Below are 15,536 nucleotides of genomic sequence, written 5' to 3' on the forward strand. Positions count from 1 at the left end.
GCAGTTAATGCTCATTTGCTTTTTTACCCTTTGGTTGAGTCCAAGTAGAACTGTCCCCATGCAGATTCTAGTCAAATCATCACAGAAACCAACCTTTCAGTAATAAAATTTATTACTTAAATTTAAATCATTTTTACAATTATGGCTTAAATATCAAAAAAGGAATGTTGAGGTTCATTCATAGAAATGGTAGAAGCAGGTAAAAATATTTGTATCCAAAACATCATTTGAGGTTCGCTGCAAGTCACAGACATAAAAAAGCTAAAAATCTGCCACATTTAAGGTTCCTTCATTTACAGTTCATGAGACTTAACATTTAATTTCTTGTTTTTTTAAAAAAAAAAAAAAAAAAAAAAGACCAAAAATTTATTGCAGTAAGTTGATTGTCCTACATAGATCTGTCCAGCTCCTCAAAAAAACCCAGTCCAGTGGGCTTCTCCTGTGCCAGAGGAGAAGTTTCCAGCTCTGGATGTCTGTCCTTTCCCTGCCACTCAAGCAGGATGCAGGGCAGTGCCTGGCAGGGTCCCACTGTTCACCCTGGCTTCAGGCTCAGCTGAGGAAATCAGGTTATCCTGTTGGATCAACCAGCATTTGTGTCCTGCACCAACACAGTTTTGTCTGGGAGCTACAGGAGAGGCAGAGCCTGGGATGGGCCAGGCCCCCTGTGCCAGAGCTTCCCTCCTGGAATCAGAATATTGTAAGAAGAGGTGCTTGAACACAATAATATTATTTCAAAAGGAAATCCAGATGAAACCAGATGACTTGGAACTTTTTTCTCTATTAATCTCTACGGTCTCTCTCCATGAGCCTCAGGACAAGTACATGATATTCAGCTGTCACTAACAGTCTACAAAATTTTGACTAATTGCACTTTCTGCTGTCCCTGACTTTGGCAGCTTTGTGACCAACTCTTACAGGTACCTGCTCACAGCCCAAACAAGAGTCCAGCCTGGCTCTTCCTGCTGCTTGGCTGGTGGAGGGCTGCAGTTTCTAAACACCAGTTAAAAAATACCTCTTCAGAGGGAAAATACAATAAAATGTACATTGTCTTGCAACATGGAGGTGATAAAGCAAAGCATTTCAGTCCAGGCTTTACCCTCCAAGGAGTAGCAGTAAACATTTTTTCCCCACTGAGAGCAAAAGGATGCTTTGTGGGGTCTCTTGGTCTAGATAAAGACATGGCCAAACCCCACACAAGAACATTGGACTCAGCCACTGGGTGTTTGTGTTACATGTAATGAAAAAAACAGCAGATAAAAAAACAAAACAGGGGAGAGACTCTTCACTTGCATGAGATGGTGCAGCCAAGACCTGGTTCTAGAGGGACCAAGATGACTTTGTTAGAATGGTGCTGGCACCATGCTAAAATTTATCCCAAACATTCCAGCATCTCTTGAAGTTCTCCACACCATCTTGAGGACACACAGCTGCATTTCAGCAGCCTACAAAACAATTCCTATACAAGCTCAGTTTGGAATTACAATACTATGTGCAAAACCAGGCTGGTACAGAATCCTTTAAGATCCCAGCCAGGAACAATGAACCATCTCACCAGCTGTTACCAAGCATCTTTAGCACCAGCAGGAGGTGCTTGCTACAGGCTTCTGTCTCCTATGGAATTTCCAGCCATGTGCTTATTATTACACTTCAGTAAGACAAGAGCAAGTCTGGGTGGTCTCTAGCATAGAGATCAAACCCACCCAATGCAGAATTACAGGAAGGTAGTTTAAAAAAAAAAAAAAAAAAAAAAAAAAAAAAAAAAAAAAAAAAGGAAGAGTATGACAAAATTCTCCCTAGGTCTTTGAATCAAGTCTAATGGAGTCATGAGAAGAAAAGCAGCATTAAATAAGGACTTTTCCAGACACAACACTTTCTTATTGCACATTCCTCCACACCAGGAAAGCCATGCTGCATTTTCCATTGCCCACGTGGGACAAAACTCATTCCTGCTGCAGTGCTGTGAGGCCACAGGGACCCTCAGGGAGGGTTTGTGTCCCAGCACAGTATCTACACGTGGTGCAAAACCACCCCGATTGCATCTTGGCTCCATCCCATGTGAACATCCAGAGACAGCCAAGTGTGTGCTCTTGGGGAGAGCTGAGGCAGGCACTTGGTACATTGGGAATGGAAATGAGATAAAAGTCACCCCTCCCTCCCACAAAAATATCAGGCTGCCAAAAGCAGCTCTGTGATCCAGCAGAGCACCACTTCACCCTATACATCTGCAGTGGGCAGAAGCAGCCTTCCAGAGAATCACAGCTTCCAGTTCACAGCAGTGTGGCTACTTAAAAATTAAAACAAACAACCAAATGATACACCTATATGCTGTGGTACATTTATCAAATCCCCGTCACTGCTCTTAAAAACTCAGGCCATAAGGCTGTGAAACAAATTCACAAAGTTAAAAGTTAATAAATTAGAATCAGCTTTAAAAAAATATGGGGTAGGAAAGGGGGGCTCTTATAAGAGATTTCAAATAAAACCCAGAACAGTTTAAAATATGCTTACAAATTCCAACATTTCCTGATCAGAGGGGTCCTCACTTTTCACTGACTTTATACTGGTGAGGACAATCTATTTTGTACAAAGAATAAGTAAATCTATTTACAAATACTGCTTGGCCTTGGCTGTCATATTTACATGCTCAGAGAACAGTGTTTTGGCTAGATAAAGAGTGGTAAGTGGTTCTCTCTTTGCTTTCTTCCTTCACTTTAAAAAAAACAAAACAAAACACAAATGACCACACAAAACAATTTGTTTTCCTGCTTTGAGAAATGAGAAGCCTTAAAAATTCCCTGGCCTTGGATTTAAAACAAGTGGCAGTACTCAGAAGCTTTGGTCCTCTGTGGCAGACAGCAGCTGCCCCTGTGTGCAGACTGCAGCTGCTCCACCCTCGATGAACGGACCGAGGGTTCTGGTCCCCACTGATGGGATGGGGGTTCCACTGAGCACCTTGCCATTAAAAAAATAGTATCATCCTCAAGAAACTCACACACCCATCCATCCATTTCCAATGTTTTTTGGTTTCCTAGAGCTGAAAGTTCCTGCCCAAGGTTGTGCTGATTAAAAAAAAAACAAACTAACCCCACGACGCCAAAGCACGCGCTGCAGCTGGGGAGGGGGAGATCCTGGCTCCCCCCCACCCCGTGCTTGGCTCCATGGGTCAGGAGATAATGGAAAGATTGTGTCCTTCCCAAGGCACACGTAATGCAGTCCAGGTAGAGGAGGTCAAGCTCCTGGAGGTACAGACCCATCCTCATCGGCGCAGGGCTGGGGTCTTCCTGACCAACACCCCCGGGGCCGTGGTGTAGCAGTTGTGCTGTCGGTAGTGGTGGAGCAGTCTCTTCCACACGGGGCTGCACTCCAGCAGGTACCTGTTCCCTGGCAGCACAGGGATGAGGGGGCAGGGGGTTAGTGGCCAGAAGAAGTTCAAATGATACCAAAGAAATTTTGGTCTAACATTTCTAGCCGAAGGGGGGTGGGATAACTTAGAATCATCAAGCTTATTTTGGTTGGAAAGGACCTTTAAGATCATCAAGTCCAACTGTTAACCCAGCACTGCCAAGGCCACCACTAGCCCATGGGCCTGAGAACTGTATCTATATGGCTTTTAAATACTTCCAGGGACAGTGACCTATCCAAAGTTGCAGGGATATTGCCTTCAGCCAGAGCTCCCTTTTCAGCACTGTCATACCTGAGAGCAGCTTCCCTACCCACCACAGCTTGTGCTGGTGTGATTAGGAGCAAAATAAGCAGCCAAATTCTGTTAGGAGAGAGCTCTAAAAAGCAAGTGACAGAAACAACAAGGTCCCAACCAGAGGGTGAGAAAAACTTTGCCCAGTTTCAAAACCAGAGAACCTAAAGGGCAGAGGAGCATACCAAGACCATGGGGTGTCCTAGTATGGATCTCCACCCCTTTATCCAAGCACTGTGGCTTGGCCATGCTCCCAGAGGACTCACCCAGTATGCAGAGTCCTTCCTGAGATCGGGTGATGCCAACATTGACCTGGTTTGCATCAGTAACAAACCCCAGGTACTTCTTCTGCCAGCTCTTCGTGGGCTTCCTATCAATCTCTGAGCGGGAACAGGAGCGAACAGTCGACAGGATCACGTATCTCCACTCACTCCCTAGAGAGTGGAATTAAACCAGATTTTTCTCTAAATAAGGAAGCATGTGGTCTCCTGCCTGCCCCACGAGATGCTCATTTCTCTGCAGCAAGACCCACAGAACTGCAGCCATGGTTTGGGCTTCTCCAGCTTTGCAGGCCAGTGGACCCCTGGTTGCTGCTCTCCAAGCAGCACATGCTATGGCAGTTCTTTAGCCCCCTTGGGACATCCTCCACCTTCCCATCTTCAGCAGCCTCACCCTGCCTGGACACCCCAGAGGTCTTCAAAAGGATTTATTATAATCACAATTCACCCAAAAATCGGGCCCAGGGCTGCTTCCTCCAGGGCTCAAATGACCCTGGCTTAGGATTCTCTGGAAGACCATCTGAGGGAGAAGTTCCTTCAGTCCTCAGGAAGGCAGGAGAGAACAGACCCGACCCGACCCGACCCTCTCCTGCCATCCTCACCTTGACTCTTGGTGACGGTGCAGACGGTGACCCCGCGGATGCCCTCTCTCTGGAGGCCCCTGGTGATCTCGGACACTTGGGCGCTGTAGGGGCTGAGGACAGCGATGCTCTCCGGACGGATGGTGCCATCTAGTGTCAGCTGCTTCGCTATCCTCACCTGCGGAGAACATGGTCCTGATCGCCTGGGAGCTGGTGGCCTGAGGGAACCACACCTCCTCCCTAATGGAGGGGACCACCCTGTCCCCAGGGCAGAGATGGTGCCTGGCTGGCCTGCTCCCCCTGATCTGGGTCTGGCCAAGGGCATCGTGGTGTGCTCCAAAGCTGAGAAAATACCAGGCAGATCCTGCACCCCATCCGATCTTACAGTGATACAATATTTTTAGTTGGAAAAAACCTTTGAGCCCATCCAGTCCAACCCTTCCCCCAGCACTGCCCAGGCCACCCCTGCCCCATGTCCCTCATCCCCACATCTCCAGGGCTCTGAAACCCCTCCAGGGATGATGGGGACTCCAGCCCTGCCCTGGGCAGCCTGGGCCAGGCCCTGACAACCCTTTCCTGGGAGAAATTGTTCCCCAGCTCCAACCTAAACCTCCTCTGGGCAGCTCGAGGCCATTCCCACTTGTCCTATCCCCCCCTTCACTCCAACCTTCTCTCAGGCAGTTGCAGAGAGCCAGAAGGTCTCCTCCCAACTTCCTGTGCTTCAGGCTGAACACCCCCAGGTTCCTCCTTGTGCTCCAGCCCCTTCCCCAGCTCTGTTGCCTTTCTCTGGACATGCTCCAGCCCCTCAATGTCCTTCCTGTGGTGACAGGCCCAAAAGTGAACCCAGGATTCAAGGTTCTGTCCTTGTCCCATATCACTACTCAGCCTCCAGGATCCCCACACAACACTCTCACATCTCCAGCAGTTCCTCAGGACCCTCCTCCTCACCGCCTGTGCTGCTTCTTCTAGGTTAGCTTTGGAGTTCTCGTTTCCTTCCTCAGTTGAAACCATGAGGGTCTGCTCCTTCCCCTCCGTGTGCCCGAAGATGATGGGGCAGCAGCCATTATCTTTGTGGTGGAAGACACTGGCAGGATGACGGAGCTGGGGACACGTTTTCAGCTGCTCCTCATAAAACTCCTGGGATGGGAACTCACAGATGCTTTTGTGCTGGCAGAGCAAAGGGGAGAAAGGGAGATGAAGGCAACCCAAGGAAGTTCTCAGCCTGCAGCAGGCTTCACCTGCAAGGCCACCACGCTACAGCCGGCAGCAGGCAAGCGCATTGCTCGTGGCTCTGGGAAGGGAGAGCACTCATGGGGCAGCTCTGCTGCCCAGGGGCACGAGGCAAGCCCTGAGAGCAGCATTTTCTGTGCTGGAGAAGAGCCAACCCATTGAGGGCCTCACCATGCGGTACTGAGTGTTCAGCATCCAGGCCTGGCGGTGGTAGCGCTCAAAAAGAGACCTCTCCATGCCAAGGCTCTTGCAGAAGTCATTGTTGACCACAGGCCGCAGCTGTTTGTGATCCCCAAGCAAAACAACCTGGAATGAAGGGTGGACACTTCAACTATGAGGGTGGTGGCACTGGAGAAGACAATCAGGTCAATGAAAAGCTATTTGGACACAGATGTTTGTTGCTCCTTATTGATCTTACGGGTACAGCAACCTCAGTCATAGAATCACAGAATCACAGAATGGGCTGGGTTGGAAGGGACCTCAGAGCTCATCAAGTCCAACCCTTGATCCACTCCCACTGCAGTTCCCAGCCCATGGCACTGAGTGCCACATCCAGGCTCTTTTGAAATATCTCCAGGGATGGAGAATCCACCCCTTCCCTGGACAGCCCATTCCAATGCCTGATCACCCTCTCCATAAAGAAATTCTTTCTAATGTCCAACCTAAACCTCCCCTGGCACAACTTGAGACCTTTTGTGCCCTCTTGTCTTGCAGTCGAGGACCTTGTTGGGCATTACATAAAGATCCTGACCCAGATCACATGAAGCCTTGTTCCCATCTGACAGAGAGTCTGCTGAGATCTGCTCTGTACTTCTTGTCACACTAACACTTTGTACCTGGGTACAAAGTTGTACCTCAAGGGCAACAGCTGCCTGAAGGCTGAAACGTTGATACCTCATCACAGATACTACTCAGAACAACCTTCAAACCTGGTAAAACTTGGAAGAGCAGCATGGTAAGGAGTGGAAGGAGAGGTCTGAGAGCCCTGAGCAGCTATCCTAGAGAGGCATCTTTGGAAGGGACTTACCTTCTCAGCATATTGGTGGCAGACCAAGGGGATGAGGGTCTCGGGCTCTGTGGACATGGCACACTCATCAATGATTATCTGCTTGACATTGAGCTGCTCCAGGGAGGAGGCAGAGGCAGCAGAGCACGTGCAGAGGATGACATCATGGTTTTCCAGTTCACACATACGAGCAGCCGTCAAAATACTTTTGTGCCTGGTGGTTGATACAGAAGACACCAGGTTACACCTAAGGGAAACACCTCCATGTTCCTCATGCAGGAACCAGGCAGAAGCTGCACTTTCCCAAGTGATTATGGCTGAATCTCCCTACCCAGGATAAGCTGGTGTTCCCAGGAAAGGGAACTCCTCCTCTGGGCAGTGCATCAGAGGGAGAACATGGCCAGAGCTCTCACCAGGGTCTCTTTATACTCACTTCTTTACTTCTTCTTCTGTTATCTGCTCTCCTCTCTTCACCCGATCATCAAAGTTACAGATCTTCTGCCAGAACTTGTTGGGCGGCCGCCGGATGCGATGATGCAGGATTATTTCACTGAATAAAGAGCCAACATATAAATATTTTCCCCAACACAGCCCCGAGTGATCTCTTCTGCAGTGAAGCAAACCGAGCCTGTCTCTGTGGAGAAACCCCATCAGCTAAAGAAGTCACAGCCAGACTGTTCCACCTTCAAAACTCAGCTGCCCCTCGAGGACACAAAACACAAAACACAAGCCCTTGTCTGTGGTTGTCGCAAGCAGGAACAAAGGCAGAGACTTTTAGAGCTCTTCCTGAGAGAGCTGAGTTTTCACTCCAGCTGAGTCTTTCTGGAGTGTTTTCAACCCCCGGGTTTCCTGGTGCTACACCAGACCATACACCTTCACTTCAAAAAATTCATTCCAAAGCAGGTTAACAGCGCGCTGTTCAGCTTCATCACTGCAGAAGAAATCCCTCCCCAGCTCCCCCAGAGCCCGTGTGGCCGGGTGGTCCTACCTGAGCTCCTTTTTTGGTTTTGCATCCCTCAAGGCCTTGCAGGAGACATTGCGGTTGCTGCCCGGGTAGGGGAATTCCATGGCCTCGATGGCCTCCCCGTACACCCGCAGTGGCTTCAGGCTCTTCATCTTCAGCAGCATCTCTGGGGAAGGAAAAGAGGTCCAGGTCTGCTCAAGGCAGCTCCGGGCCCTGGAGGTGATGAGGATGCTCATGGCTGCAAGAGGCCCAGCATTAGGAGGACACTTGCCTCTTCTCCCCACCAGTTGCTCATCAACCCCATCTTCACCAGCCCTTGACCTCCAGGTTTCTGCCCCTCCTGTCTCCCAGGCTCCCTCCCATCATCATGTGTTGTCCCTCCTTTGAGCCACTTCAGGGGCTGAAAACTGATAGTTACCAGCAACAACATCAACAGACTTGTTGGATGGGCCACAGTACAAGATGCACTTCCTCTTCTTGAACTTTTCATTGTTGTCTTCTTCTTCATCTTCTTCTTCTTCAGACACCAAAGATGGTGTCTCCTTCTCAGCATCCATATTGTTCAGCTGATGGAACCAGTAGACAATGTGAGTTCCAACAACAGTTTTCCCTGTGCCTAGAAAAACAAGGAGGTTGCTGAAGACACTGGAACCATGATACCCATGTTCTAGATCAGCTTCAAGATGATCAGCCACGAAACAAAACCAAGAACCAAGGGGACTACCTAGAGCAGCTGTGGGTGACGCTAACCTATGCTGTCTTCTCCTGTCTCACCAAGGGTCCTATGGAAAGGATGCCCAGGGAAGTGCTGTAGTCACTGTCCCTGTAGGGATTTAAAAGATGTGCAGACAAGAGGTTCAGGCACATGGTTTGGTGGTGGCCTTGGTAGCATTAGGTTATCGGTTGGACTTGATGACCTTAAGGGTCTTTTTCAACCTAAGTGAATCTATGAAAGGAAGAGATCAGCTCCAACCTGCCTTTCCTAACAAAGTCAACACGTGCTGTCCCCCAGCCTTACCTGGTGGGCCTTGGATGAGTGTGAAGGGTTTTCTCAGAGCATCACGAATCGCCTGGTTCTGACTCTGGTTAAGCTTCCTGAGACTGTCAGGGAGCTCAAAGGATTTTTGCTGCAGGATTTTTGACCTTGTCACTGTCAAGGAAAGAGGCATGCAAACCAGCTTAGAGGAGGTTACTGAAGACAACACACAAGTGACTCAGCAGGAGGATGCAGTAAGTACCAAGCAATCATGGCCCATTTACAAGACCACCTGTAGGTAACCCTGGTCCTGTGCCAAGATGTTCTGCCCCTGAGCCTGTTTCTGTCCCTGATAAAAGCACCCGTGCCACTCTCCAGCAGGACATCCCATATGACTTTGCCTCTGCCAGCCCAGCAGCTCCTGTCCTCCCCTTGGAGGAGAACCTCCTGGTCTGGAAGCAGAACCCCTATGGCAAGGTCCCAGAACCTGCCACAAGCAGCCCCGAGGTAAGAAAGGTGAACATTTGCACCTACCTTTTCGAGGAGGTTCATGGCCAAGGGCGATGCTTCTAGCAAGCTTGGAGGCATACTTGAGCTTCCAAATTGCCTTCTCCTTCCGTCTGACAGACAGGGAAAAACAGGAATTAATGGAATGCAGCATAAAATAGGGAAAACTGTAATTCAGCTTTGTACAACTGTCTTGTTGTTCTTTTTCTCTGCTTTGGTGTTGCATTAAGTCCTTCCACAAAGAACTTAAGCCAAAACAACTCTTTTACTCTGCTCTTTTACATCTGTGACTATTTCTCAACTCTCTAAAGAGATGAGCCTTCAAAGACATTGATTGAAAGGAAGGAGCACAACTGTCCCAGCTCCATTTTATTGTGGGCCACTCCATTTTATTAGATTAATGTCCAATTTTTTCCTAAAATTCATGGTACAAAAGGAACTAGACTCTGCCCTGGAAAGGCTGCAGCAGAGCAGTAGCAGTTCATGCTGGGTACAGAAGACCAACTTCTTTAAGGAGAGTGGATCTTGTTTCACAGCAACAACAAAGGGGGAGGATTGGGAAAGGAGGGAGTGCTTCTGCAAAGCAAACTCTAACCCAGAGCTTTGCACAGCTTTTTCTGACCCAGGCTGCAGCAATCCAGTGATGTAACTAACAGTCACCCAGGGCAATTTCAGCACAGCACCTTCCCCTGTCTCCCCATTCTCAAGGTCAACCAGAAGAGCAAGAGGCCCCCTGGAGAACACAGCTGAGAACTGCTGCCACCCCCACTGACTGCCCCACAGCACAGCCAGTCCCAGCTGGGCAAAGGCAGATTTTTCAGGGGATTATAGAATCATAGAAGTGGCTGGGTTGGAAGAGACCTCTGAGATCATCAAGTCCAACCCTTGATCAGCCATAGAAGCAAGCAGAGCCCATGTGGGTGCAGCAAAGGGGAAGCTGTGGCCCCACATGGACAGGTTAGCCAGAACACAAGCCCTGAGGACACTTACACATCTGGCAGCATCTTTGGTATGAGCTCCACAGTGAACCTGGCAGAGGCCTGTGAGATTTCCACGGGGATGTTCTCCATAGACATGTAGTGGATGTAAAAATTCACAGTAACATGATCGGTCCTGTCTGACTTCTCACTGTCACCGAACTCCTCAGTGACCCCATGAGCCACCCAGGTGTAGGTATCAGGATCAAACATCAGTTTGTCTTCTGACCTGCCCTTGTTATGGAGAGTCAGATCCTGGAGGCCCTGGCTAAGGCATTCCTCATCGCTTTGAAGCCTCCCAAGCTTCAGCCCACCTAAGCGAATGCACAGGTAACAGTGGTTGAAGTCCACTTCAATGGAGCAGTCCTCCAGAAATTTTTTGCCTAAGAGGAAGCTCCCTTGCAGCTGTCCTTTGCTTGTCCTTTGCTTTGCCCAGGTTATTTTGACGTTGTGGAGGACAATGGAGTCGTTTTCAGCCACAGCACAGGAAGCAGACTCCATGGCACTCATCGGCATCCAGACCTTGTAATACTCCCCTGCATGCTTGTACTTCTCTTTGGAGGGCAGGGTGGCGTAGGCAGAGAAGCACTCGATGGGCTTTTCCATGTGCTGCAGGCAGATGTCAAAACCTGGTGTCACACACCAGAGCTGCACGAAGGGCACCAGGAGGCCCCGGTAGATATCTGTGGTGAGCTGGAACTGCAGCGCGTCGCCGGCGCTCAGCTCCAGGGAGAGCTCCATGTAGTGAGAGCACCGACTCCTCTTCACGAAGCCCATGTGCCGCTGGTAGAGCTTCTGGCTCTTCTGAAGGAGGGAGGCTGCAGTCTCAAAATCCTCCTGCCTGATGGCTGCCAGGACGTCCTGCCAAGTCTGGGTGCCAAAGAGGGTGACGCAGAGGTCGCGGATCGGTCCTTCGCACAGGCTGTGCTCCTTTTTCATCTCCACAGAGTACATCCTCCTCTTCCACATCAGCCGGATGCAGTTCCTCTCCTGGAAGAACTGGGGCTGCTCTATCAGCTGCAGTGACCTGTAGTTAATTACCTGGGGATCCGGGAGGCTCTCTCTGTTGAGTGGGAAGAGGGCTTTGAAACACTTCCTCACCCCTTCAACGTCCACCACGAAGGCGATCTTCTGCAGGACCTGGCCCTTCAGCTGGGTGGCCATCTGCAGGCAGCGGGCTCTCTTCTCGTATGTCACTGCCTGAGAATTCTTCCTGTTGAATTCATGACAGAGGAACTCGATGTCATCCATGGAGTAGGTGACGGGCTTCTTGTGGAGCACGGAATGAAGGTGCCGCTGGAGCACGACGTCCACGTAGCGGCGGATGGGAGAGGAAGCCCAGGTGTAGGCTTCCACGTGAAGGGAGTAGTGTCCCACTCTTGACTGGACAGTGGAGTTGGAGCGACTGAAATAGGAGCGGCTGAGCAGTCTCCTGAACTCCAGGGCCACGGGGGCCAGCTTCGGGTGGATGTCATCAGTGACAACAAGGTCGAGCATCTTGGGGAAGTCACGGACTTTAGCGGCTGACTGCAGGTGCTCCCAGATGGGGGCCATCAGGCTGAACTTCGTGCGTGCAGAGGAGTCCTGGTCAGGAGGCACCTCTCCCAGGTGATGCACAAGATGGATGGACAAAGGAACGAGGTGGCTGTACTTGTTTTTCATGAGTGCTAACTGCTGAAGGCTTGGCTCACACTGACACCGCAGAGGAGTGATGTTTCTGGTGTTCTCCTGGTTGGTGAGGAACTTGGCCACGAAACTGTTGAACATGATCATTAACTCCTCCATCATCTGATGGGACTCCCTGTTACCTGGGGAGCTTCCCTCATCCAGACGGTCATAGAAAGAGTCCTCCTGCAGCCGACACTTCCGATGAATCCTGGAGAAGTGATAAGCCACAGCTACACAGTCCTCCAGGGTGTCGAAACGAAGGCTCCCCGGTGTTCCCTTGTAGTGCTCCTTAATGTAGAGCTCAGCCTCTTCGTAGGACATCTGCCTGTCCGAGCAGATCACAGAGATGGTGAAGTTGCCCTTTAAAATCTCACCAGTCTCCTTTTCTACGGTGACAAACAAGGAGATGACCCGACGGTCTTTCTGGGGCAGGAGGCTGCAGACATCTTGGCTAATGTGGGGTGGGAACATGGACACAGGCTCCTGGTTGGGAGGGTAGTAGGTGACACTTCTCTTCTTTGCTTCCAGGTCCAAGGCACTGCCTTTGGGAATGACACCAGCCACGTCTGCAATGTGGATCCCAACCTCATAGTGACGCCCAAGATCCCTAATGCTGACAGCGTCATCCAAATCCCTGGCACCGTGGGGGTCAACAGTGAAGGTCAGGTAATTCCGACAGTCCCTCAGATTTTCCTTGGTGAGGTTCAGTTTGCTGCTGGAGGTGTATCTGGCTGACTCCCTGGTGACAGCAGCTGGGTATTTCTTCTCCAAACCGTACGCCAAGTCCAGGATCTTTAAGCCTCCTTCCAAAGTCGACGCCGCGTGCAGAATCTCCGTTACCACCCCCAAAGGGTAGTAAAACCCTTCCCTCCAGGAGATAACCTGGACACAATACAACTGGCTTCTCCTGGTCCGGCTGATCTTCTCACAGCTGACCACTTGGTACTTCCCATTGACAAGTCTGCGGATGGGAATGACGTTGGGTTTCTCTTTCAGGCCTGGGACGAATATTTTGGTGACAGTGGGATCGATGGGTATCATCACCCGGGGGTCAAATTCATCCCTCATGCAGATGAAGGTCCATTCCCTCTCGGCACGTTTCAGTATGCCCACCACCTTGCCCTGTGGCTGGTGGCTGCTGCTCTCAGCCGTGCTGCTCTGCAGGAGCTCCACCAGCACCTCGTCCCCGGTGAAGGCCGTCCCGCAGTGAACTCTGCCTTTGATCTGAATGCTCATGGCGGGGGAGTCGTTGAGGGTGAAGGCAGAAGCTCTGTCAAAGCCTTCTTTGATCAGCTCGCACCTCTTGTACATTTTGGGGTGCATGTGCAGATACTCCTGCATCGTCTGAGAGGAGAAGCTGACATATTCCTTCCTGCCTTCCCACAGGCATGGAGCCTTCACGTTCAGCAGCCCTTCTTCAGACACTGTCACCAGCACATTCTTGCTCTCATCTAACAGCTCCTGGAGGATGGGATCATCGGCATTCAAGCTTTCATCCTCAGAGCTCCAGGAATCCGTGTCGCTGTCCTCCTCGTCTCCCTCTGGGCTCCTCCTGCTCCAGCTCTCCTTGTCACACGCTGCCTGTTTCACCTGGGCCATGGTCAGGCTCTCCGGGAGGACGCTCTGCTTCTCGATGCACTGCTGGATGAAACGCTTCCAGACCTTGCTGCACTGGCCATGGGAGCACAAGGCCACGGCGTCCCCCACCACAACCACCAGGGACTGAGCCCGGGTCATGATGGTGTTGAGCACCCTGGCTTCGTTGAAGAACTCCAGGTGGTGGGAGGCAGAGACGCGCAGGCTCTCGCTGGTGTGGACCGTGCTGATGACGATGACCCGGAACTCCCTCCCTGCACCAGAGGGGACAAAGGAGAAGTTGCTGATGGGAACTCAGTGGGGAAGCCCCTGCCTGGTGCTCTGCCCATCTGCACCATGTTACACGGCCACGGGCTGACGTAACCACGCTTGGCTGAGCCACGGGAGTCACCGGATGTGTGGATAAAGGGGAACTGGGGACCGAAAGTGCCTCCAAGGGTGACCCAGACAGCAGGAGGCCACCACCAACCAAGCACCAGGGAGTCAAAGGCAGCGTGGAGACAGGAGAAAGGGCCCCAGGGTAGTGCCCAGCACCCATGGGGCAGCCTTGCCTCCTCAGTGCCACCAGCCACCCTGCCAGCCACTCCTCACAAACACAGGGAGAGTTTGCTGTGAATCCCAAATTTCTGGGGGAGCCGAGGGTCAGGAATGAGAGCAGTAACCATTCCCAAGAATCCCTCTGCCCTCCAGGACAGCTCTGTTGATCCCATGACAAACAACAAACAGCAAGAGGCACCCTGGTGATTTCAGAGCTGGGAAGAGGCTGCAAAGAAAGGGTGTGGAGATGAGAAACACACCCCAGGGGTCAGTTATTCTCACCACCAGGAGTTCCAGCTGCACAATAAAAATAAAAAATAAAAAAACCCTCAGATGAGTCAGTATAAACTAAGTCCTTGAGGACAAAGCCAGCCCTATCCCTCCCTCATCACCCAGAGCAGCAGACTTCTCCTTCAGTGAGCTGGGATGTGCTGTCTCACTGTGACTGATACCCATGAACCATCCTGGTTTCAACTCCCTTCTCTTAGCATTCTCCCTTGCTGGTACTTGGGGCTTTCATGTGATTCACACATACTCAAGTCCCCAGGATCCCACTTACAGGGTTTTCACCCTCCTACAAAGCAATATTTAAGGTATTTAAAGGTATATTTTAAATGAGCTGAAAATAGAGAGTGTAGTTGTAATTCAGCATGAAACCTTATTCACTGAGGTAAAGACAAACAAAAAAAACAGCTACCAAAAAACCCAAAGAATTACCAAGCAGAAGGGGATGGAAATGAACCAGAGGATTTCCAGGCACTCTCTCCCTCCTCATTATGGGCTGCTGTGGCTACAGTGGTGGCAGAGCCCCAGGTCCCCTCCCAGAGGGGCATTCTGCCCTGAAACCAGCTGGGTAGTTTACGTTTTAGCCAGGAGGACAACATTAAGATGCCAAAAAGAGTTCTGCCAACAGCCCAGCATCTCTCCCCCCTGCTCATGACCCAGAGGCTGCAGCTGCAATACTCTCCTGGCTGCCAACATGACTGCAAAAGCTCTCCCCAGCACACAGAAAACCTCAAGATGCAGCCAGGCATGACTAACCAGTGCATGAGACACAAACCTGGCAAGTTCTCATAGTTTTCTACCACCACATCTTGTAGCTGCTTCTTTCTCAGCTCTTGTCTTGTTGCAGAAACCTGGTAAGGAAAAAGAAAAAAAAAAAGAGGCCCAACTGAGTGCAGTTTCAGCTCAGGAAGTCCCCCTCCTCAACACCAACATCCTTTACTCTTCTTGGCTGCTGGTTGCCCTAGAAAGCTGCTCTACAGCAGCCACACATCCTGGGCTGGCTTAACCCATGCTCCCAGATGGCCCAGCAGTTAACCTCCCTCGAGGATGCCCAAAGAAATCTACAACCAAACCATCCCACCATGAGGCATCTCTTCTCCAACCACCCATGGCACAAATGGAGGCACCTCAGAAAAGCACCGGTGGCATGGAAGACCCCAAATTCCCTATTTTTACTATCTCAAGAGGCAGACTTCACATAAATAAGAGTCCAGCATTTACTGGGGAGCATTTAGAG

At 50.6% G+C, this 15,536-nt stretch overlaps 1 protein-coding gene across 5 annotated transcripts in view; it reads right to left on the minus strand.

Moving 5' to 3' along the window:
• Positions 1-94: 94 nt before the first annotated feature.
• The window catches only part of HELZ2 (helicase with zinc finger 2), a 29,160-nt gene continuing 13,718 nt past the window's right edge, over positions 95-15,536 (minus strand). For all 5 annotated transcript variants that reach the window (XM_071760170.1, XM_071760169.1, XM_071760171.1 and 2 more), the window contains exons 8-20: positions 15,075-15,150; positions 10,227-13,731; positions 9,264-9,349; positions 8,772-8,903; positions 8,172-8,369; positions 7,778-7,919; positions 7,223-7,339; positions 6,811-7,003; positions 5,955-6,089; positions 5,502-5,720; positions 4,575-4,731; positions 3,961-4,128; positions 95-3,381 (exon numbers count right to left, since the gene is read on the minus strand). In XM_071760170.1, the coding sequence (XP_071616271.1) occupies positions 3,257-3,381; positions 3,961-4,128; positions 4,575-4,731; positions 5,502-5,720; positions 5,955-6,089; positions 6,811-7,003; positions 7,223-7,339; positions 7,778-7,919; positions 8,172-8,369; positions 8,772-8,903; positions 9,264-9,349; positions 10,227-13,731; positions 15,075-15,150 (5,253 nt within the window). In that variant the 3' untranslated portion in view covers positions 95-3,256. The remainder of the gene's footprint in view (positions 3,382-3,960; positions 4,129-4,574; positions 4,732-5,501; positions 5,721-5,954; positions 6,090-6,810; positions 7,004-7,222; positions 7,340-7,777; positions 7,920-8,171; positions 8,370-8,771; positions 8,904-9,263; positions 9,350-10,226; positions 13,732-15,074; positions 15,151-15,536) is intronic.

This window comes from Heliangelus exortis, chromosome 16, assembly GCF_036169615.1.
Source record: "Heliangelus exortis chromosome 16, bHelExo1.hap1, whole genome shotgun sequence".
NCBI lineage: Eukaryota > Metazoa > Chordata > Aves > Apodiformes > Trochilidae > Heliangelus > Heliangelus exortis.